Here is a 25,863-nt window from a genome sequence, read left to right on the forward strand (position 1 = left end):
CCTACTGTGACGTCAGCTCCAGTATATAAACTGAAATACTTTAGCTGCGTCACTGTCTTTTTGAGCTACAGAAAAGTCACAACTGTCCAACCCTGAGCCCAGCATGCGTGAGATTGTCCATCTGCAGATAGGCCAGTGCGGTAACCAAATTGGAGCAAAGGTAGGTGTTCTACAAATACACCCCACATCAGCTATCACTGGACCCCAATGCATGTGGCTAGAAGAAATTATAATAGGATCTCTAGAGATAGGCAGCCTTTGGGCAGATGCACATATGTATGTTTCTGTAAAGGATTATATACCTACCAGTATGATTATCTGACAGCTCTGGTGCATTTGACTGACCCCTTCAATGAATCTTAAACTATATTTTATTTGGAGAAAGACAAATAACTGTATGGTGGATCTCTTTCTCTGTTTTGTCTACTACCCGAGGAACAATATTTTTGGGAAACCTGTGGCAACTTGCAGCGTACCCTGACAGACAGTGATGGCATAATTTAGCAACTTGCCTCTGCCATATATTTAAAATCATATAGAAATATGTATTTGTAGTGTATACAATTCAAATATCACAATAATCTGTTAGATCAAGGAGTGAGGTACAATTATGTTTAAACTTTCATTTCCTTCATTATACCCCTGACAGTTTAGCAGTCTTTTTTATTTTAAATTACATTTTTAGAGACAAAAATATCCATATATATCCATATGTTCAAACCCTGGGACTTCCAGAAACAATTGGCCTTTAGTACTGAATGATGTAGTGTGTGCCTTGTTTTTAAAATGCATCAAGCATAGTTTTGTACTTATGCCAAGTGTTTAGGAAGTGTTAGGTTTCTGTGTACGTGGTTCTATGCAATGCATGAATGCATGAGCTCTTCTGTGAGGATGAAACAAACGTGTAATAGAAGGAAGATATGTAGCAGATAGAACACACAGGGCCTGATTCAGAGGTACACGCTATTGCCGCGCCACTGTGGCGTTTTCTGCACTTCTAATCTGACGACGTGCGCATTAAGAGGCACCATTGGCCCCACGTTGGTCGCACCATTGAACATTGCACCAGCTCAATGGAGATGCAGAAAAACCGACTGGAATCAGTGCAACTGCATGCACATTCATTCTGCTGCTTCCAGCGGTAACCGTTGGGACGAATGCACAGTGCGACTTGGACGCATGCGCAAACTGAAAACTTCAGGCGGTAGCGTGCAGCATCCACACTGCGTTCACCTCTGAATCCGGCCCACAGCAGGACAGAAAACATAATTAAGTGAGTATACTTTTTTCTTGTAATATGAACCATGGGGCCGATTCAACTTGGCATGCAAAGTGGCCGTAGTTATGGGCAGCTGCGGAAGCCTGATTTACCACCTTAAGCTAATGCAAGAATCCATTCCGCTAATGAGGGAGTGTTTGCACGTACCTCCGGGCTCCATTGGGACCCCATTTTACGCCGGCAGCTGCAACCATCATCATTAGTATCAGCACATGCACCAGCTCCTTGCTTCCCTTCTATGTACACATGACTCAGAATCGCCCATGACACTCCTTCAGGTCGGAGTTTTTAAGTTCGATCACATTGTCTCTGCCAAGGTCACAACCCAAAATGCCCTATTTCACGGAAAGACAGTTGCATCCGAGTTCTGTCCGACTCAAAATACTTAATTATAATGTCTTTTGCTGTTGTCTACAAATGAATGATTATATTGCTTATAAATAGAACACTTGGAAAAGGGATGTAGCCAGCATCCTGGCTGATAGGATGCTGACGGTCTAAATACCGGAGCCAGAATCCCGACAGCAGAATACCGACCGTCGGCATCCCGAATGTAAGTATCGGGGGTTAGGTTGCGGGGTTAGGGTTAGGTGCTAAGGGGGGAGGGTCAGGTTTAGGGTGCGGGGAGGGGAGAGGTTAGGATTAGACACCAGGAAGGGAGGGTTAGCATACCGACCACCAAGTGTCAGTATGCTAACCCTGTCGTGATCCCGGCGTAAGGACTCACCGCCGGGATCCCGACTGCCGGCAATCCATAACCAACCCCTTGGAAAACTAGGGGCCTGCAAAAACCTTGTGATGGTAATTCTTACAAAATAATATGACAACACATTTTCGGGGTGTCGATACAGATTCAGGACCCCTATGTAAAAAGATATAATGAATTGTGCTGTTTTAATAAAACATGAAGTCCAATTACTATATTTTCTCATCCCCAAAGAATAGAAGAAGTGGTTAGTCACACACATCACCAGGGCAGACAAGGTTTTGAAATGGAGAACTTCATCACATGACATTTAAGTTTAGTTACTCTCCAATTGGTAACAAATGCTTCTTATTGTGATCTGGAGTCAGAGAAGTAGTTATAGGAACCTGTCCTCAGTTAGTGTGGGTGTATCACGGGTCTGAATTTCAGATAGATACTGTAAGCATTGCAAATCATCAGCTTTGGGATCAGGTGTTGGTTTCAAGAGTACTTCTCTCTCTCTCTCCAGTTTTCTTCAAAAAGACAATATGTTGTTTTTCTCCATGAATTTTCCATTTACATGAATGGAAAGTTCACGGAGGAAGGACCTTGACAACAATGCTGCCCTGAAACTGGCAAGCGATAGCATAAGCAAGGAGAATGTTGCTTGGACCATTACTTTGGCAAATATGCTAAACCCCATCGGCTAAATTTAAGAACTATACTCAGAACTGAAAAGACTGAGGGGCATATGTATCAAAGCTTGATGTGAGATAAAATTGTGAGATAAATATCACCAACCAATCAGCTTCTAACTTACATTTTGCAGGCTGTGTTTAAGAAATGATAGTTTGGAGCAGATTGGTTGGTGATTATATATTTTACAATTTTATCTCGCATCAAGCTTTGGTACATATGCCCCTAAGACTATTAAAATCCAGGACTGCATTACTGCTGCACATAGAAGCACTACATTAAGCAATGAAAAAAAAAAAGAAACAGACAAAATGATTTCACATAGAACGGCAAGGCTCAGAGTAGTGTGATGCCCTGTTGTATTTGGTCATGCGATCATTCTAAGTAAGTCTAGTAGTACTTTGCTATTAACGATGCTGGGCCTTGCATAGTTCTGGGAGATGAGGGTGTGTCTGTGGTTACTTGCTGCTGTGGGGACGGCAGATAAGGTATATTTGGGATGGTCTAGTGAATGGAAATGAAGATATGAGTGTCAAACAACTTTATTTTTTAATGATATGCTGGGATCTGTCAGAAAACCACAGTCTTCCTGTAATGTGTGTGGGGCGGGAGCTGTGATGAGTACTTGAAAATTACTCAGAAGTGGGGGGGAGGGGGGTTCAACCAGACTTTCAAGTCAGACCACCTCCTAAAGTCACGGCCCCCACCAAGAAGTAAACCATATGAAACTAGTTACTCCAATGTACAAATGTCATAATCATCAATCTGAAAGAGTTTCCTGAATTTTATACACATATTTCTATCAGCCACATCTTAGTTCTGCCTGTCAAGTCAATATTGAGGCTGAAGGAACCCAAACTGAATGCACATGCATTACCTCCCTGTGCTGGGATCCCTTTGTTAGTTATATTGGTCTAGAACAGTCACATAGGCTATTACAGCTTTAGTCATGCACTTTATGCTATTTTTATGAATGTCGCTTATAATTGCTGAATTGTATTACTTTATGAAAGACACAATTACTTTGGCCTTTGCTTCATTATTACAGCAGTATGCACATCTGGTAAATTCTGCCAGATATTTCAGTAGACTTTATTTTGAGCACAACTAAAGGGCAAGCATATAAACAGTGGCAGCCCCTAAGGTCACCCCAAGCTTCTTTTTGGGTACTGAATGCAGCCAAACAGTGGTATGTTTCTGTTTCCATTTAAGTGCCGTCAATGTTGAATTGCAGGAACCAATTTAATAATATAAATGAGAAAGAATGGTCAATCATTTGGGAAATGAGGACATGCAGGAGAACCTAGCCTGTTTTACTTAAACAATCCCTACATGATATAGAAAGGCTTCTAGACATGTTAAGATGCATGATAAAAGTGTAAAACCAAAAACAGGTACAACCAGTTATCTCTTTCCAGAGTGCTGTCCATAGTCACAATGTCCAATGTGGTCTTTGTATTTCACTGTAGTTCTGGGAGGTTATCTGTGATGAACATGGGATAGACAATTCAGGAAGCTACAGAGGAGATTCAGACTTACAGCTTGAGAGGATCAATGTCTACTTCAATGAGGCTCATTGTAAGTTTCTGCTTCAGCATTACAAATTCTGCAATTACTTTAAGTGAAGAAACATGATTGAAATTGTTCAAACCAGGTTTTATTTTTTCTTGAAAGTTTAGTGTATGTATGTTTACATGTTGTGCTTTCTTTCACTTTCATAGCCCATAAGTATGTTCCTAGAACTGTGCTAGTGGATCTGGAACCTGGCACCATGGACAGTTTGCGTTCCAGCACTATCGGACCCCTATTCCGTCCAGATAGTTTCATCCATGGTAAGATTCCTACAGACCAACTAAAGCCACTTTTTAATTTTCCATTGTATGTGTCCAATGGAAATATTGAGACATAACTACATGTATAATTATATTCCTATTGCAAGACCCAGGTGTGAAACTAGGCTTTCGGTCACCAAAGGTAAAGACTTAGCTGCCCCCCCCCCCCCAACAATTTATAGCAGTCACCGTTGGCTTATTGAATACAGATATCAAAATTGTAAAGACAGATAGGTTTTGCCCTCATCTTGCAAACATTTTACATCCTGTTACATTAAGGTGCCAGCACCTTAATGTGTTTGTTCTAGGGTGTCTTCACTTCTAAATAGAGCTTGAAGGCTCCCTATTCTCAATACTCAAAGAGAACTACAGCTGCCTACACTACACTACCTCACCCACAACCAAGCATTTCAGTGTCCACAATACAATACAACACAGAGAGCATCAAAGTGACTGCCATTTTGTGTGAAGAATATCACACCATGTTGTGCAGAGAACATTTCAGTGACCACTGTATAATGCAGAGAACATCACTGTGACCACCATGTAATACAGAGAGCATCAGAGACCCCTATACAATACAGAGAGTATTGTTCTAAAATACATAGATCAGTAGTGATCACCATATCATACAGAGAGCATCAGTACTTGCCATGCAATACAGAAAGCATAAATGACTGCCATACAATGCAAAGATCTTCAGTGACTGCCATACAATACAGACGGTATAAGTGACCCCTATAGAATACAGAGAAGTTGTGACTGCCATATAATACAGAGAGTATTAGTGATCAGCATCAGTGACTGTTTTATAGTTCAGGGACCATTATTGATTGCCATATAGTACAGAGAAAATCTGTAGCGCCATATAATACATTCAGCATCAGTGACTTCCATACAATAAAGAGAGCATCACTGACTGCTATACAATACAGAGAGAGACAGTGATGGGAGTAGGGTACGGGATGACTGTGTTCGGGTTCCTGGCAGTCAGAATCCCGATGCCGGCATCCAGTCAGTATCCTAACGCTCCCCGTAATCCTCCCTTCCCGCTGCCTAAACCTAATCTTCCTCATCCCCCCAACCCCAGAACTTACTGTTGGGATTGCCAGTGCTGGGATTCAGACAGGTGTCGGGATTCCGGGATATTGTCATAAACTCAGGGATTTTAATGGATGTTTACTGCCAACTAGGTGTGCCACTACCCAGGACAGAATCTAACATGCAGGTGGTCTTCACCAGGGACCTCTGCTTCACTGTGCCTGGCACACAGGTCACAGCACTCTGAGTGGGTGCCTAGTGAGACAAGCTAATGAAAATAAAACAAGTGCAGGAGAGTAGTCAAACTAGCCATGGGTCAGAACCAGACATGCCGGAGAAAGTGCCAGTGGAGCGTTCAGAAGAATTGTCCAACAAGTCAGAAGTCAAATACCAGAATCCAGAGCAGAAGTACCAAAGAAGCAAACTGGAAACAGTCAGAAAACAAGCTGAATCAAAACAGAGTAGCAATCAGGAATCTTGTACAATAGTACTGGAGCACAGGAAAGTCTGGCATTGTTCTAGTGCCAGAGTGGGGTTTATATAGGAGGTAGGATTTGAATTTGCTGCCAAAATAGCACAGAGCCATTCACCCGCTTCATAGGAGTAAACATGGACCGTACTGCATGGGCCAACACCATCAGAGTAGGAAAGTGACGCAGCGGACTCAGGTTGATGTGATTAAATTAAAGATTAAAAGCAACACAAACACAATTGCCAGTAGGCGCTTAACACTGATTAGAGAAGCACTATATAATTTATGTCAGCTCAGCAGCTGCTCTAAAATGGAACTCTGCAGTTCCACAAAAACAACCTGCAATATGTAATACTATTATAAGAACTGCGCTGACTTGACCATATAATGAAGTGCACATACCATACAAGAAATAACACAATTTATTAAAATATTTGCTTATTGAGTAACATTAAATGCATGGGTCCCAGCATAAAAATAAAAAAATCTATAAAATGACATAGACAATGGATGTATATAAAAATATCAATATATAGTATTCAAATATCATCACCAAAAAGACCCTTACTCAAATCCAATAGATGTCTTGGTAAGTATTGGAATATAAGTGTCCTTTTTAGATGTAAAAGTTTACAATCAATAATGCTGCATCACCATACCACAAGGTTCCAAACAGTGGATACAATTGTTATGTAGTCATTGGAAGTGTTGGTATACATAGGAGAGAAGAAACTCTCTGAAAAATGGTAACTCCACTAGATTACAACAGAATGGTAACATATGTTTCAATGAGAGTGTGTATGATATTGTTTAGTTAGATATTCCAGGCTGCTTACCCCGGTGATAGGTACACACACGTCTCTGTTCCGTCTATTCTCTGCTTTAGCTGCCTCCGGGGTCCACGTGCAGTGCTGGCTTCTCCATACTCTCACCAGGATGAGACTGCCGTCTCCACCCTATGGGGGGTGGTCAGGGGTGTTTCTAGATAGGAGGGGGCCCGTGTGCAGTCTCCGACACAGGCCCCCTCCTCTCTGTCTGGCAGCGCACTGAGCTGTGCGCGGCCAGCGCCAGAGTAGTAGACTCTGGGCACTAGAGTGCGCCCAGAGTCTATAGAGTATGCACGATTCACCGGGAAAATTGCCTTGGCAGCCATTTTCCCTGTACTGCGCATGCGCAAACGACGGAAAAATGGCCGCGGCGGCCATTATCTAGTCTTTTTTTTTTTTTTTTTTTTTTTTTTTTTTTAGAGCGCAGGACCCCCGTTCCGAGGTGGGACTCCGGAGAGGTAAGTATGTTATGGGTGCAGGGTGTGCTGTGCGGGGCCCTCCTGGACCCAGGGGCCCGTGTACTCTGCACCCATTATAGATACGCCCCTGGGGGCGGTGTCAACCAGATAGTCACATATCCAACCGGAATTCCCGAATATCATGGGGGACTGATGTAATATGCAGCAGAGTCAATTGACGTTTCTTTACACCTGGTAATTTCGTCAGACAACGCTTCCAATGACTATATAACAATTGTATCCACTGTTTGGAACCTTGTGGTATGGTGATGCAGGCTTATTTATTATAAACTTTGACATCAAAAGGACAATCAATACTTTCCAATACATATATTGGATTTGAGTAAGGGTTTTTTTGGTGATGATATTTGAATACTATCTTTTGATATTTTTATATACATCCATTGTTTGTCATTTTTTATTTTTTATTATTTTTGTGCTGGGACCCATGCATTTAATGTTATTCGATAATCAAATAATTTAATAAATTGTATTATTTCTTGTATGGTATGTGCATTATATGGTCAACTCAGCACAGTTCTTTATAATAGTATTACATGATGTGCCAGATATACTGCCAATTGCCTTTCTGCCCTTCCTCCTTCATGTCGCATTCCAATTTATAGAAAAATAAAATACTGGGTCCCTTATCTCACCCGGGCTCATGGCTCTCGCTTCCCTGCTGACTCTACCCTTTCTCCATCATCTGGGACATGTTCCCCACACCCTCCAGCTGGACTCCTGGCAAGACATACACTAGCTTCTGTAAAGATTTTTGCTAGATCAACTTGTATCACTTGCAATGCACCAGAAATCTAAAGTTTTTGTCTTTGTAAATATTTTTTCACCTCCCAAAACACTTCTATCAAACTTATTCATTTTTGATAATATTCTTTCAGTGCAATGCATTGGGGTGCTTACTAATAGGGGTTAGTTTAGTATAAATGGGAGATTGACATAACAGCAGAGAATAGTCAAGGCAAAAGTGGAAATAATAGTCAACAGACATTTTACCCTCTATGTTTACATATAACCTATGCAGAAAGAGTCCTGTATTTAGCACAAATTCTAAAAATGTTAGAGTGCCTTACACATTCAAAAGTGATCATGCAAAGAGATCTGGTTCTGTTTCTGATTATTAATATTATAATCTTTTATAACTTGTTACACGTATATATTTAATAGGCAATTCTGGTGCTGGCAATAATTGGGCAAAAGGCCATTACACGGAAGGAGCAGAACTGATCGAATCGGTGATTGATGTAGTAAGAACAGAGAGCGAAAGTTGCGATTGTCTTCAAGGTTTTCAGTTGGTTCATTCTCTTGGAGGAGGAACAGGCTCTGGAATGGGAACTCTCCTTATAAATAAGATCCGTGAGGAGTATCCAGACAGGATAATGAACACCTTCAGCATTATGCCCTCACCCAAGGTTTCAGATACAGTGGTGGAACCTTACAATGCCATCTTGTCCATCCACCAGCTGATCGAAAATACAGATGACACTTTCTGCATTGATAATGAGGCTTTATATGACATCTGTTTCCGCACCCTGAAGATGTCCAACCCAACATATGGTGACCTCAACCATTTGGTGTCAATGACTATGAGTGGGGTGACTACATCACTACGCTTCCCTGGACAACTTAATGCAGACCTGAGGAAGCTGTCCGTCAATATGGTGCCCTTTCCTCGTCTGCACTTTTTTATGACTGGATTTGCTCCTTTGACTTCTCGCAGGAGCCAGCAGTATAAAGCACTCACAGTGCCTGAGCTCACCCAGCAGATGTTTGACGCCAAAACAATGATGACTGCCTGTGACCCTTACCATGGACGTTACTTAACAGTAGCTGGAATATTCCGTGGTCGAATGTCCACCAGAGAAGTGGAAGAGCAGATGTTGGCTGTGCAGTCCAAAAACAGTGCCTACTTTGTGGAGTGGATTCCCAACAATGTCAAGGTAGCAGTTTGTGACATACCACCCCGTGGACTCAAGTATGCATCTACCTTTATAGGCAACAATACAGCCATTCAGGAGATCTTCCGACGGATTGCAGAGCAGTTCTCAGCAATGTATCGCAGGAAAGCTTTCCTGCACTGGTACACAGGGGAGGGCATGGATGAAATGGAATTTACTGAGGCTGAATGCAATAGTCATGATCTGATTGCTGAATACCAGCAGTACCAAGATGCCACTGCAGAAATGGAGGACTATTTTGAAGATGTGGTAGAAGAAACTGAAGAGGTACATGTCACAGAGACTGTAGAAAAGGTGTACGTGTAGAAGAGAACATCTGCTGTGAAGCTTAAATAATATCCTAATAGAAAACATAATTCACAAGGTGTCCAGTTTAGTTACATGCAAACGCTATATATTAGGAATGCAACAAATCCTTCTTTTTTTTTTTTTTAATGTGTGGGCACAAGACTATCAGAGGGGCTGATTCTGAGTCGCATGCTTCTGCGACCAACTTAGTATCTGATTCCATAGTCGTGTCTGTGACCTTACCCTATTACTAGTATCAACCCTTCCCCTGGTGTACAAGCGTGCTTCTAAATGAACAAGGCCTGAGACGCCCACTTTGAGCATCTTTAGATGCAACCATCAGACGCACAATGGAAACTTGCTCCTGCCCTATGGTAGGTGCAGATTTTCCCTCTGAGTATGGCCTCCAATGTGAGTGATTGAGCGGCTATGTACACAACAACTTCAGTAACACGACTGCGACATAACACTCCCATAAGGAGGTCCATCTCTGTGTGACCACTATGCCACCTCCCAGTCACCACCCAGGAATGGCCAATACATTTTCAAGACCTTTCTGAGACCGTGTCTGAAATGCAACTGTGACTCTGTGCCACACAGACACATGCGCAGTGCGACCTAGACAGGTGCAGAACCAAAATAACTGCTGAACTGCGTCCAACATTGACATAGCGTGCCACTCAGAATCAGGCCCAAAGTGCGACCCTTCATTTTTTGCATATTTAAATAAAGGAAGAGGAGTCTGAATGGTAAAATAATAACATTTAATCTGTAATTTTTGCTAATAGTAGCTTCTGTGTTTGTGTCCTGTCCTGTCCAGTGTTAGATCAGTAATTGAATTCCTAAGGCCAAATCCTAAGAATTTAGCAAAAATAGTTTGATAGGACTGCCATAGTGATTGCCCAGTTTACCATACAGTTTCATTGTAATTCAATCATTTACCACGGTAATCCTACAATGTGGGACTAAACTGGAGATAAAAGTGGTGGCTCTTTCTTTTAATTATAGAACAGTGGAATACAAAGTTTATCTCGTTGGGTGCCAGCCATTCAGTGTTACAAGCCCAAAAAATGACAGTAGTGCAACCACAATTACCATATTTACACAATATGTGTACTAGAATGTTAGTGGCTTTCCTGAAGCTAGCTTGCTCAGGTTGATATAAGTTTGTATTGTTACTCGACTGTGAGCAGAACTAACGGTGACAGGGTTCACTTATCAGAGGCCCAGGAGCAGTGCAGCACAACTAGTGGGACAAGAACTGACCCTGCTGTTTGACACTAAAAGCATGCACAAGTGCCCCCTTGTACCACTAACCCTGTGCTTGCGTGGGTGTCCTCCGGGTGCTCTGGTTTCCTCCCCCACACCAAAAATATACTGGTAGGTCAATTAGCTCTCAACAAAAATTAACCCTAGTGTGTAAGTATGTGCGTGTACATGTAATAGGGAATATAGGACCTGATTTATCAACGAGTTTTATCACTCAGAGTATGATAAATGGTGCTCCAGCCAATCAGCTCCCAACTGTCATCTGTTTGAAAAATGACAGTTGGAAGCTAATTGGCTGGAGCACCATTTATCATACACAACAAGTTTTATCACTATCTGTGAGTGATCAAACTCGTTTATAAATCAGGCCCATAGAGTGTAAACTCCACTGGGGCAGGGAGTGATGTAAATAGACAAATATTCCCTGTAAAGCGCTGCAAAATATGTGTGCGCTATATAAATAACTGGTAATAAATAAATGAGTTGCCTACCCCTTTATAGAAGATGGAAGTTTAAATGGACAATTTGCCACCTGGATGTCATGTAGATCTAAGTCAGTGATAATCAACAGGCAGCTCTGGGACCACATGTGGCCCACTAATCTTGTACTTGCAGGCTCCAGCTCCTTCCTGCTCTGTTGTTTTATTTGTTGTTTATAGCTAGAAATGTTTCTTGAAAGTGCCTGCTGACATATTATTACAGCTAGGCAGAATTGGGTGGTGACATCCGGTGTGGCAACTCCCATACCCTCACTCCGAATGCATGCACAGAAGGGGGCGTGGACTTGTACTTGTGATGTCACGCACCCTGATTTATGCAGTTTAGGGGGCGTGACTGCATGTCATGCCCCAGTCCTCATCACACAGAGGGCTTGCCCAGCTCCCCTAAAGTATATCAGTTTGTCTATTGCTGTTTTAGTTATACACATTACGCATGTTAACAGTGAGAATGTCAATGTCGACATTTTAAATATCAACATTATGAATCTATCGGCATTCATGATACAGCAATAGTCCAGCACTAATTACCATAAATAGTACAAATACCCGGGGTCTTCATAATATGGGGACACAAATGCAGATTATGTAAAATATCTCACGTGGAACTCATTTTAGAAATCTGCAGAAATGTAATAATTTCAATATAATTTCATATACAGCAAGTGTAACACTGCATCCATATTTGTTATACTTACCTCTCCGAAGTCTTGCATCGGCTGTAGCAGTGCTACACAAAACCCCTGAAAAATGGCCCCTGCGGCCATTTTCCTGGGTTTTGGGCATATGCAGTAGGGAAATCGCTGGGAAAATGGCTGCTGCACTATTTTCCCCGTGACCTGCGCATGACTAGTGCCCAGAGTCTACTGCCTGATCAGTGCGGTGCCGGCCTCCGGAGAGAGAGGAGAGGGTCCACGGACAGGGAATGTACACGGGCCCCCTCCTCTCTTAATACGCACCTGGATGCAACATTTTATTGTTTCCAACAAAAAAAACGTTTTTGCAGTTTTTATTGTAATTACACCGCACAGAGAATCACCATATCACATAACTTCATCAATCAAATGCAGAACTTCTTGCTGTAGCCACAGATAATAATGCCATCAGACACGTCCCTTGCACTTGTCATTTGGCCCATAATTAGTCAAGTATATGTATAAAACTATAAATATATATTTCTGTATGTTAAGCTTTAGCTAAATGTGATTATGTATGTAGGGGCTGATTCAGAGATGGACGCAATGCCGATTATCAGTCTGCACATGTATCTGAGCATCCATCAAGTTTCATTACTGATGTCGCTCACAGTTTTATTTGCAATGTGAATGACAGACAGGGACTGTTTGTGGATGGCAACGTGGGGGTGGTGACTAAAACGCAGAAGTGTCACGACCATTTTCGGTGTGTATCTCTGCGACCCCATGTGGCGTCTCAATTCCTGCTGCTTACTCAGAAGTTCAATAATCGACTGATCGCTTATCAAGTTGCGCCTTTGAATGTTTGGATTTGCGATGCCGCTGGTGGGCATCTCAATACAAATACTGGTGGTTGCAACATTTGCATATTTTTGCACAGCTGCTACGTACAAATTTGCAGCTGCTGTGGCATTAACGCCCATCTCTGTACCAGGCCCATACGGTGCATCCCTGCTTCGCCATCGCTTACATTCACATATTGAGGGACATTTAGGAAAAATGGTGCTGATGAAAACACACATATGACTGCTTTCTTTACTGTAAGTCACATCTATGCTTCCAGTGTACTAGAGCCAACCTATGTATACTCTATATTTATATATTCGAAGATTCAATAAAACATGCTTATACAGTGCTACAGAAAATGTTGACTCTGTCTAAATAAACGTTAAGGTATTTATTCATTTTAAGATCTCCACTTGCATTTGAGCCACTGTTCCATACCTACCGCTGTATAGCAAAGTTGCTAACAGTCAGGCACCTCTGCTATACAGTGTTAGATATGAAAAACAGCTGCTTTGCCACCTATAACTCACCAGCGCAGCTCTGTGCCCAAGTTCTCTACAAAGGCAGCAACCCCTGCCAAGCACCCTACGAAGGCAGCAACCCCTGCCAAGCACCCTACGAAGGCAGCAACCCCTGCCAAGCACCCTACGAAGGCAGCAACCACAGCCAAGCACCCTACGAAGGCAGCAACCACAGCCAAGCACCCTACGAAGGCAGCAACCACAGCCAAGCACCCTACGAAGGCAGCAACCACAGCCAAGCACCCTACGAAGGCAGCAACCACAGCCAAGTACCAGAGGAAGGCCAAGAAACCAGCAGTTGATTTCACATGTCCCACTGCAACCTGACTGATGTGATGACTTATTTACTGACTTGAGACAGACAACTGCATTGAAGCGATGGGAAACAGGTGAGTTGGCCATATAATTGAGTACCATTAATAATTATAATCATGTTTAACTGTAACATCCTGTATCTGTTGCCAAGCTGCGCCTTTGAATGCTTGGATTTCCGATGCCGCTGCTGAGCGTCTCAATACAAATCCTATAAATATATCTAACTCTCTCTGCAGAGAGATAACTGATTTCCAAATCAGACAAACACAGGAACAAATTTATTGAGTTGGATAAAGGTTCTTCTTGGTCCTACTACTTCACCCTTTCATATTTCTTGATTAATTTGGGCCGATAATTTTCATACAGTAATATTCATGAATTTACCTAGATCTGTTTAAAATAAACTAGTCACCTTCATGCAGTGGAAGTCACTTTGCATGTACTATACTTTTGTGGGACCTATTTTCTGCTTAATGCTGCACTTTTGTAGAGATTATTTTGTAGGTACACTTTAGCCACTTAACTGACAAATATTGTTGATTTTTTTTGTTTGATTGAATTTGGTTCATAACATCTGTTTAAAACTTATCCAACACATATTTCTTAAAAAAAAGTAAGTTTATTTTGTGTCTGTGGAGCCTATTCGTCATACACTAAATGGCCTGTTAACCACTCTAGTTTATGCATATTAAGTTACCAGGCCATTCATCATCAGGGGTCCGAATAGGACCGCCTGACAGGGCCGGATTAAGGGCAGGGCGACAGGGGCGGTCGTCCTGGGGCCCCCACACATACGGGGCCCCCACACACTATTCCCGATCCCCGGCTGCTTATTGTAACATTTCCCCGCTGCTATTGCCCAGCAGCTCAGCTGTTCTCTTACAGCGGCTGCCGAGTACTCAGCAGACTCACTACAGTGAGTCACTGTAATGAGTCTGCTGAGTCCTCGGCAGCCGCTGTAAGTGTGACAGTCACAGTCTCGTGAGATTATGACGTCAAATCTCGCGAGACTGTGGCTGGTCAGTCTCCAAGAGAAGAGCGAGGCTGTCTGCCCTGCAGCGCGTGCGGGACATAGCACCTGAGTCGGCAATCAAGAAGCCATATAGTACCCTGCCTCAGCGTTTCCCCGGGCGGCGGGTCGGCGAGCAGAAGAGCAGTCAGCCTGAGAGCTGAAGCAAAGGTAGCCTGCTGTCCCACCACCGTACACACTATTACATATATATTGTATGCACACATGTATGTGTGTGTGTGTATGTATATATATATATATATATATATATATATATACACACATACACACACAGGTGTACACACATACATTTAAACTGTGTGTATGTATGTATATATAATGTACTTTTACATATATACAATATATATATATATATATATATATACACACACACATACATTTAATCTGTATATTATATATATATATATATATATATATATATACATTTAATCTATGTGTGTATATGTGCATATATATATATATATACACACACACACACTCCCAAAGGTGCAGCACTCCAGGCGCTTTGAAAGAATCACATTACCGGCATCTAAAATCGAGCAACGTTTCAGTGCATATTTATTAGCACTGTCATCAGGCTATCATGCTAACAAATATGCACTGAAACGTTGCTTGATATTAGATGCCTGGAGTGCTGCACCTTTGGGAGTTTGTGAGTTATAGTGCTGGCACCCGGCCACATTGCTACATTACCTGGACAGCTGGACCCTGCATATTTCTTATATAATGCTGGTTGTTACATTATACTTTTTTTTGTATAACATTGCCCATATATTTACTTTGATTTTGTTGATTGGGGCCCCCACAAGTTTGTTGCCCAGGGACCCCCACAGACCTTAATCCGGCCCTGCCGCCTGATAGTCAGCAAACTCCGAAAACTAAAAGTTTTACAAAGTTGCCTGTGAGAACAAGCGCTATCCTTGCTGTGAATCTCCGATTCCATCACATCCCACAGCTCTATTGGATTGGGGTCTGGTGCCTGTGCATCCCATGGGAGTCCAACATTTTTGGAGAAGAATAGAAATCTGTACTTGATGCACAACAAATAAAATATAACCTTTATTGACCGTTTCAAAATAGTAAATGATCACACTATAAATATAGCGAAATATCATGGTTTGTCCAGGTGCAAAGTTACTTGCTCTTTCTTTTGCTTTACTCCCACCTCAGTATCAGGCCCTTAGTAGCATCTTATATAGGTAGAATAAGTTGAAACCGCCACCACATATGATTATTACAATTATGAACGAGATCTCAATATTTTGAATTCTGTAAAATATTAATATTTGTGTCCCCTTTTGGGTAATATATGAAGGTCTAACGCTGATATTGTTGCCTACAAATATAGGATAAGAATTGTTATTACAAGAGTTGGTCATTTATGATCATAATATCATACCCCATCTGTGTCACCCCTGTTTGTCTTCCCCTCCCTTTTAGAATGTAAGCTCTTATGAGCAGGGCGCTCTACCCTCTTGTGCTTCTCTCTACTCTAGTTTAATCTACTTCTTACTCAACACTAGGGCACCTAACACTTGGTTGCTTATGCTCTGTTGCTTATCTGAGTGTTATGGTCGCTAATGTAGCAATATATATTATCCATGTCCTGGTCCTGTAGTGTATTGTTCTGTAAGTCACTTGTTTATGTACTTTGTAAGGCGCTGCGGAACATTTGTGGCGCCATATAAATAAATGATGATAATAAGATATTTCTGGACTAATTGGAGTGTACACAAACACATCAATTGGGGGTAAACCCCCAGTGTTAAATAATAAAAATGTTATTATATAGCACTATTCTCCTAATAGGATTCAAAGGGCTCTATTTACTACAATCCGCATTTGGAATGCAGATTGTAGTGTGATATTACTGACTGAATTCACATTGCGAATTCAGCCAATATTGCAGGGATTTACTAAAAATCCCTTGCAGGGACAGAGCTTGCGATAAAGCTCTGTCCCTGTGAATCCACTCCGCACACTTATCACGGTATTTTCGCAAAAAATACCGTGACAAGTGATCGTCCGCTGCTAAGCCCCGCCCCTGCTGTTAAGCCCCACCCCCCACAATCACGACTCCCCCTCACTTAATTGCACTTACCTCCAGGGATCGGGCTCCGGTGATGTCCTCCATGGCTCCAGTCAGCTGATCTCCCATCCTGCACTGGGGCCTGGTCACCTGATGACTGGGTCCCAGTGCAGGATGGGAGACCAGCTGACCGGAGGGAGGACATCACCGGAGCACCATTTCTGGTACCTGGACTCAGGTAAGTTATTTTTTTACAATTTTTTTATTTCTTTTTTTGCAGTGTATCAGCATGTGGTCTGTTTAGACCACACAGCTGATCACCCCAGTATGTTTTCACAATTTATTTTTAGTAACTACCAGGCAGATCGCATTTCCCATTACAATTATGGGAAATGCGATCTGATTACTAAAAAATAAGTGATAATTAGGGGTTGTGGTAAAAATTTTACAAATTCTACTCCAATTGCCCTTTAGTAACTTTAGGTGATATTAAAATAATGTGAAAAGGGTGTGAAAATGCCCTTTTTCACTTTATTTTAGTAAAAATAATGATAATAAATAGAACCCAAAGTGCTTTACATTTGCCTTTACAGCACAAAATACAAAACAAGCTTAACAAGGGACATTAGTGAAATCCTTGGGTGAATAGGTAAGTCTTGAGTTTATTTTTGAAAGATTCTAGAGTGGAGGCTTCTCGAACTGTGCAGGAAGCGAGTTCCATAGAGTCAGAGCCACAAAGCTGAACGCTCGACCCTAAAATGAATTCCGGGAGATTCTAGGTACTGTTAATAGTCCTTTGTCAATGGATCGCAATAATCAAGTGGGACAGTAAGGTCAGAAGCTGCTTCAAGTACCTTGGGCCCTGGTCATGTAGAGCTTTGACAGTCAGTAAGCCAATCTTGAAAACGATTCGCCATCTTACAGACAACCAATGAAGGGAGTAGAGAATGGGTGTTATGTGGCTGGAACGGGACTGGTTGGTTAATAGCCTGGCAGCTGAATTTTGCACCGTTATGCCGTCAACGACCAGCAAGGCCTGCTCCTGCTGGTCGTTGACATCTTCACAAAATCATCAGTTTCTACAAGTACGGTGATGAGGGAGGGTGACATGCCTGAACGATATCGTGAATTCTATCGTTCAGAGTGGGTGCTCAATGTCGTTAACGACATTGAGCACATCACTCCGCGGGGAAACACTAGACGATATCGCTCAAGGAGCATATCGTCCAGTGGATACTCGCCTTAAGGCTTACAGCCTACCCTCCAACATGACCCCTTCCACCTGGTACGAAATGCTCTGCTCCTGGACTTCTCACCTAATTAATGATTGCAGCCACCTGTTTTGAGTTAGTTCATTGATGAGACAGGTGTTTCACCACAGGTGGCTGCAATCATCAATTAAGATGGAAGTCCAGGAACAGAGAATTTTGTACCGGTCATGTTGGAGGATCTGCTTACAGGTGATCAAAATCTTGCGGTGAAACACATGTTCTGTGCCTCTGTCAGGTACAGAACCAGGGGAACGCTACAATCAGTGCCCAGAGTGATGCTTTGCTTCTGGACTTCCCTCTTAATTTATGATTGCCATCACCTGTGTTGAACTAGTTAATTGATAAGAAAGGTGTTTAATCACAGGTGATGGCAATCATAAATTAAGAGGGAAGTCCAGGAACACAGCATTTTGTCCCTCCTGGAATGGGTCATGTTGGGAGGTATATTTGTGTTGGTATCCTATTCCCAGACAGGGATAAATTCTATCCAATAGTACACTACTTGTCAAAAGTTTAAGAAACCAATTTTTCAATTGTTTATTGAAATGTACATAGTAAACAGATTAATAAAAGAAAATTGTATTAGTTTTTGCTAACCAAAACTATGTAAATTCCATGGATATATGTAAAAACCCTTTATCAATGATGAAGTAATGGGTTGAGAACTAACAGCTGTTCGTACTACATGAAGATAATGAACCAAAACATACTTCCAGGTCAGAGCTACCTTCGAGGAAAAGCACAAGAGGGTAGGCTTGAAATGATGGAATTGCCAGCACAGTGTCAAGACTTAAACCCGATTGATCTCCTAACTGTCATGTATTTTAAAAATGACAGTTAGGAGCTGATTGGTTGGAGCACCATTTAAGATTAGCGAGTGATAATAAGAATATCACTCACTGATAAATATGGGCCTAAGATGGTTTGGGATGAACTGAGCAGAAGGGTGAAATCAAAGCAACCCACAAATGCAACAATTTGTGTAGCTTCAGCACAGGCGTTGCCAAGAGAGAAGGACAGGCCTGTTGCTAGGGGGGACAGATGTATCCCTTTGCAGCGCGAGGCACAGGGGTGGATTGGGCTACCGGGAAAGCTCATTGCACCTCTCATCAGGTGATGCTGCATGCGGGTTGGGTATAGGGGACCATCATTCGGGATGCTGGCTGTCAAAAGACCGACAGCGGCATCCCGATGCTCAGAATCCCAACAGTAAGTATACCAACCCTCCCCCATTCACCCCCTAACCCTCCCTTTCTGCATCCTAACCCTAACGCCACGGTTAGTGCCTAACCCTAGCCCTCCCCCATAGTGCCCAACCCCCACCCCCCACGGCTAACAGCTAACCCAAGGCACTATAATTATGATCGGGATGCCGGCTGTCGGGATTCCGGTGCCGCTGTTGTGCCCACATGATATCGGGTTTCCAGTGCCGGGATTTCGTTCGCTGGCATCCCGATCGACGCCAGGTAACTACATCCCCCGCATGCATGGTGCTTACATTAACCCCTCAGCAGCCAGGAGACGCCTCTCACTCCTCACCTGGAAGAGAGCAGTGACTGGCTAGACGGGACCTTCTTCCTGGCGGAGTTCCGGGTAGCAGTCTGGAAGCCGAAGGACCCAATCCCGACCGCCGGCTTCCCGACTGTCTAATCCCGGAAAGTGTCTAATGACAGGCGTCGATATCCCGACGCCAGTCATTAGACCCACGCCGGGAGCCCGACACCCGACCTACCGATCAAAGGTAAGCCGGGCTTAGACAGCTGTGTGTGTGTGGGGGGGGGCAGTTTTAAGTTTATGGTTCCCAGGGGTGACCTAGGGTTAGGCACCCCCCCGGGAGGTTAGGGTTAGGCTAGGGGAAGGGGGGGCTAGGGTTAGGCACCCCCCGGGGGACTTAGGTTTATGCAGCGGAGAAGGGGGGGTTAGGGTTAGGCACTTAGAGGGGGTATTAGGATGAGGCACTTGGGGGGAGGTTAGGGTTAGGCACCCCTAAGGGAGGGTTATTGGGTAGAATTAGGTTAGTTAGTACTTACCGTTAGATTGGGATTTTTACTCCTGCCGGGCTGCCGCGGTCGGGATTTGAACGCATAATCATATTGATTCCAGAGTTCCTTCCTTCCAACCTGCCCGCTTCTTCAACCACTACTCCCATCCTGCACTCTGCTTCTCACTACTACTCCAATTCGGACCCTTGCTACTCACTACTCTTTCCATTCTGACCCCCTACTTCCCACTACTACTCCATCCTGCCACCTGATTCCCACTACTACTCCTAACCTGCCCCCTGCTTCCCACTACTACTACTCCCATCCTGCCCCGTTTCCTGTAGGATGGGAGTAGGATGTACACCATGGAAGAGCATCGTATCGGTATTGACCTAAAGTCCCAAATGCAACTGCTGTAAAAGATGCAAGGAAAGCAGTAACTGCATCCAATTCAGAATCAGACCCTATGAGGAGGGATCCCACCCCCTAGACAGAACCTGCCCCCAATAGGGTTGCTTCCAGAAATTTCCTGGGCTGGCTTTCCATCCCAATCCAGCCCAGGCAAGGCACACAGTATTTTTCGGGAGGCGTGAGGGGTCATGACTATGCCTCCTGGATTTGATCACACACCCTAGTACCCGCAAACAGTGTTAGGAAGAACTTCCTGAACAATATTTGATTTCCATATCTGTAAAATGTGGCTGCTTTGAAAGTTTGGAGACTCAGAAATTAGATGAAATTTTGTTAAAATTATTGATTTTTTTTTAAATCTTATTTGGTCTATGCATTATTTCAGTGCCAGATTAAGGTCCACATGGGCCTGGAGCTGAAATTTATGAAGCCTATTGTGTGATGCTGCAAAGGGTGTGACCAGCATGGCAGGGGTGTGGCCTCTGATATGAGGGTGTGACCAGTGATGTGGGGTGTGTGGCCTGTGCCGAGGGGTGTGGCTAGCACCATGGAGGGCATAGCTAACCGCCTACCTTCAGTCATCTCGATCTCCCTGGTGCCGGTACTAATGATGACATTTGTGGCTCTGAGCAGAAAAACAGTGGGCGGAGCGGCTTACTGCTTGCAGGCGCACAGATTTTTGCATTAGCCTAATGAAAACTACCTATAGCATAAAGTGCAGTGTAAGCATTAAGCTTGTAAGGATTAAGGGCCTCATTTATAAGTGAGTTTTATCATTCACAAAGAGTGATAAAACTTGTTGCGTATGATAATGGTGCTTCAGCCAATCAGTTCCCAACTGTCATCTGTTTAAAAAATGATAGTTGGGAGCTGATTGCTGGAGCACCATTTATCATATGCAACGAGATGATAAAACTTGTTGATAAATGAGTCCCTAAATTTGTATGCAGCCTGACAAAAATTTTAATCATGCACCTGCCCCATCCTATCTCATACAATTGTTGCACTCTTTTTTGCCATTGTTTGCTACATCCAAAAATCATACATTCTCTCTATGTATAATATATACACATATATATTTATAATATATACACATACATACGTTAATTATATATATTATATATGCATAGATATGCATATATAGATACAAATACTGTAATACATAAATATGTGCACACATATCAGTGTGTGTGTGTGTGTGTGTATATATATATATATATATATATTATACCTACCCGCCAACCTGACCCATTGGGTACATATAGGTGTATACAGGGCCGGATTACTAATGGGGCTGATGGAGCTACAGCTCCAGGCCCACCACCAGAATAGGCCCACAGCAGCATCTGCCGTGTGGGCCGTTACACAGACGGAAAAAAAAAAATCCTGCTTCATTAGCCTGCCAGTCCAAGGCCACGCCCCCTCAACCACCCTCCTCCCCCTGTCTTGCTGCTGCGCTGGCAGACCACAAGCTGGCAGCATAGACGGCAGTGCAGTAGAAGGCTTTATTAGCCTTCCGTGCACCGCTAATGCACAGTGACTCAGCACCACCTCCGCACCGCGTGACGTTACTGCGTTTGACATCCTAAGATGCCGTCCGCCACCACCGCGCCCAGAAGTATCCTGGCCGTGTCCAGCAGTGCAACCACAGGATCAGCAGACACAGCTGCTCTTTGAAGGTGGCACGGCAGCAGCAGGGTGTCTGATCCTCCTAATTGAGGTGAGGTGTCAGTCCTGTCGCCTGGCTGTGTTTTTCTGATCATATATATGTATGGTATGCAGGGCAGGCTGTGGCAACAGAGTTTATGTATGTATGTATGTATGTGTATATATATATATGTTTGTGTGTTTTATATATATATATATGCTCCAATTTGGCCTGGCACTCAGGATGAGATGAACAGCAGTGGGGTGCCTTCCTCCGCAAATATATACTCCAATGTAAGATGTCACATTATTGAAATACAAAGTCTTTGATTCTTCACCTATCACTGGGAGTACCGCCTTGTTCTTTCTATTGGGAACCTTGGAGAGTGTGTGTGTGTGTGTGTGTGTGTGTGTATGTATGTATGTATGTATATATATATATATATATATATATATATATTATACTCTATACATAATATATACACGTGTATCTATACACCCAGTGCCCAGGTCCACATGGGCCTGGAGCTGAAATTTATGAAGGGCCTATTGTGTGGCTGCAAAGGGTGTGACCAGCATGGCAGGGGTGTGGCCTCTGATATGAGGGTGTGACCAGTGATGTGGGGTGTGTGGCCTGTGCCGAGGGGTGTGGCTAGCACCATGGAGGGCATAGCTAACTGCCTACCTTCAGTCATCTGAAGTGTCTGCTGATCCTGTGGTTGCACTGCTGGACACGGCCAGGATACTTCTGGGTGCGGTGGTGGCGGGCGGTATCTTAGGATGTCAAACGCAGTGACGTCACGCGGCGCGGAGGTGGTGCTGAGTCTCTGTGCATTAGCGGTGCAGGGAAGGCTAATAAAGCCTTCTACTGCACCGCCGTCTATGCTGCCAGCTTGTGGTCTCCCAGCGCAGCAGCAAGGCAGGGGGAGGAGGGTGGTTGAGGGGGCGTGGCCTTGGACTGGCAGGCTAATGAAGCAGGAATTTTTTTTTTCTGTCTGTGTAACGGCCCACACGGCAGATGCTGCTGTGGGCCTATTCTGGTGGTGGGCCTGGAGCTGTAGCTCCATCAGCCCCATTAGTAATCCGGCCCTGCATTAATTTCAGAGTATATTGAGACATTAATCTGCGTAAATGTCCAAAAAACTGGACAAATTATGGTGTTCAAAAGCTTTTGTCCGGTAGTGTATATCGGGCAGCTCATGCCTCTATTGCTATTTAACACACAGGAATATGGGCTGCCATGAAGTATTTTAAAAGAACACAAAATCACCGCTAAGAAAAAAATATATATATACATACAGTACTGTGCAAAAGTTTTAGGCAGGTATGGAAAAAATGCTGCAAAGTAAGAATGCTTTAAAAAATAGAAGTGTTAATAGTTTATTTTATTCAATTAACAAAATGCAAGTGAATGAATAGAAGAGAAATCTAAATCATATCAATATTTGGTGTGACAACCTTTTGTCTTCAAAACAGCATCAATTCTTCTAGGTACACTTGCACGCAGTTTTTGAAGGAACTCTGCATGAAAGGTTGTTACCAACATCTTGGAGAACTAACCACAGATCTTCAATAATAGAGCAGTACAATAATGACTGTCTGCAGGCAACAGTGAAGCATGGTGGAGGTTCCTTGCAAGTTTGGGGCTGCAGTTCAGCAAAAGGAGATGAGGATTTGGTTAGGATTAATGGTGTCCTCAGTGCTGAGAAATACTGGCAGGTACTTATCCATCATGCAATACCATCAGGGAGGAGTCTGATTGGCTCCAAATTAATTCTGCAGCAGGACAACGACCCCAAACATACAGCCAATGTCATTCAGAACTATCTTCAGCGCAAAGAAGAACAAGGAGACCTAGAAGTGGTGATATGGCCCGTACAGGACCCTGATCTCAAGATCATCGAGTCTGTCTGGAATTACATGAGACTGATTCATTGATATATATTTCTACATCAGGGTCCATAGGGTATCCACAGGATACCTTGGGGTATAGGTGATGTCGTCAGGCATCGGGCACCATAGAGTTAAGCTTTCAGCCTCCCAGGATGCACTGGGGTCCCCCTCCTATACCCCGCCTCCGAGCCAAGGCAAATCAGTTTTCGTTGGTGCCCGGCTCAGAGTCGGAGCACCTGTAATAGAGGGGGTCTGTCATGGCCCCTGAAGTTTTCGTCATGCAGCTGTGGCTGCACATTTTGAGTTGTACAGCATGGACAGTCAGTACTGACGTCCATGCTGTCACTCCCACACCCCGCCGGTACCAGAACGCCGGTACTGATCCGGGGATGCTGGCAGGTATCTGGGTTTACAGTTAGAGGTGACCCCGGATGCCTGGACTGTGGCCAGATCCAAGGGGGACAGGTAAGCGGTGGGGTCCCGTGGAGCGCCCCCGCCAGACAACACAGTCCTAAGTCCCCAGGCAGGTGGCTCCCTGGGAACTGGCTGCAGCGTGGAGCCAGGTATTAACCTGCGCTTCCACTATGCCCCTGGGAAAGCGGGCCGTGGCTGTGCGGCAAACGTCAGGCGTCCTGGTGGTTAAGTGCATGCCAGGGGAGCGCGCCTTCCCTGTACACAGCCGGCGCCTCCCCTGCTGCACACGGCCTCTCCATTGCGGTCTGGTCTCAGTGTGAGCGCTCCTCCCCGGGCCAGCCTCCTCTCTGCTCCTCGGCGGCCATCTTCCAAGTGACTTGGCAAGTGCTGCTGGATGCTGATCATCGGTGGCATCACGGTCCGGGTCCCCCTGCATACCTTTCCTCCGGTGTAAGGTCAGTGTATGCAGCACTGTTTCCTACCAGGCTCTATGTCTGTGTAGTTGATCACAGCGCTGATAGTACAGGGTTTATTCTGCATTGTTCGTGATTTAATGCTATGTATTTTCACTTCTGACTGTCAGCCATTTTACTATCCCTCTTCTTCTCTGCTCAAGCCCTTGCGGTGCGGTGTTGCAGGGTGTTTATTGCCTCACTATACAAGCATTTGTCTGTGAGGTGTGTCACATACAGCTCCGTTTCACTCATCATGTCTGACAGTGAACGTGATTTTCCTCTTCAGCTAAAGTGTACCACATGTAATGTATCATTAGTGGAGGGTGATGGAAACTTTGACGGGTTGTGTAAGGCGTGTTATCTTATATCACGCCTGATTTCTGTCACTGCGCCTGTGCATGAACCACCCTTGGACTTGTTTTGCTAAGGCACTTACAACCCTTGTGGGCCAGCTAGCGACGCCCCCTGCGTTCCCCCAGATGGGGTTTTTACAGCAGTCAATGGTGTCGTCGCCCATGCAGAGGTTCCCCAGACAGTTGATGGTACCCCAGGATCTCCTGCTTTCGCCCTCCCAGGTCTCACAAGAGCCTGCGTGGGTTAATTCCTTGTCCACTAAGGTGCAACACCTGTCGGACGTTTTACAGGGAGGGTCGTCATTGCCGCCGCATGAGCGACCTTTGCCGTCTCAGACAGCTCAGTATGATGAGGATGATGTGTCGTCTGATGACTGAAATTTTTGACATTTCTGACCAGGAACCCCTCCGTACTAAAGAGACGGAGTATAAGTCTAAGGTCTATATACCTGGCCTTATACGTGCAGTCCGTACGGCCTTGGTTATTGAGGATGACGATCCCCCCGTGACCAGATCCAAATACGCCTTCTTTAAGGATATTAAGGGTGATGGCACTGTTTTTCCTCTCTCGTCAGCTAGTGGATCATTTAGAGGAGGCGTGGAAAAATCCGGGTAAACGGTACCAGCCTCAAAAACATTTGGCTTTTGCATACCCCTTTGCGGATAATTATTTCTCTAAGTGGGAATCTCCTCCGCAAGTGGGTTCTCATGTGACACGCCTAGTGAGAAGTGCTACATTGC

General features: G+C 44.0%; 1 protein-coding gene across 1 annotated transcript; it reads left to right on the top strand.

Annotated features, from left to right (window-relative positions):
• Positions 1–74: 74 nt before the first annotated feature.
• Positions 75–11,056, top strand: TUBB1 (tubulin beta 1 class VI). Its single transcript, XM_088442528.1, has 4 exons — positions 75–160; positions 4,130–4,238; positions 4,382–4,492; positions 8,476–11,056. Exons 1-4 carry the CDS (start codon positions 104–106, stop codon positions 9,570–9,572), a joined length of 1,374 nt encoding a protein of 457 aa, XP_088298654.1. The 5' UTR covers positions 75–103; the 3' UTR covers positions 9,573–11,056.
• The last annotated feature ends 14,807 nt before the right edge of the window (positions 11,057–25,863 follow it).

This window comes from Taudactylus pleione, unplaced genomic scaffold (assembly GCF_031769625.1).
Source record: "Taudactylus pleione unplaced genomic scaffold, aTauple2 ptg000018l, whole genome shotgun sequence".
Lineage (NCBI taxonomy): Eukaryota > Metazoa > Chordata > Amphibia > Anura > Myobatrachidae > Taudactylus > Taudactylus pleione.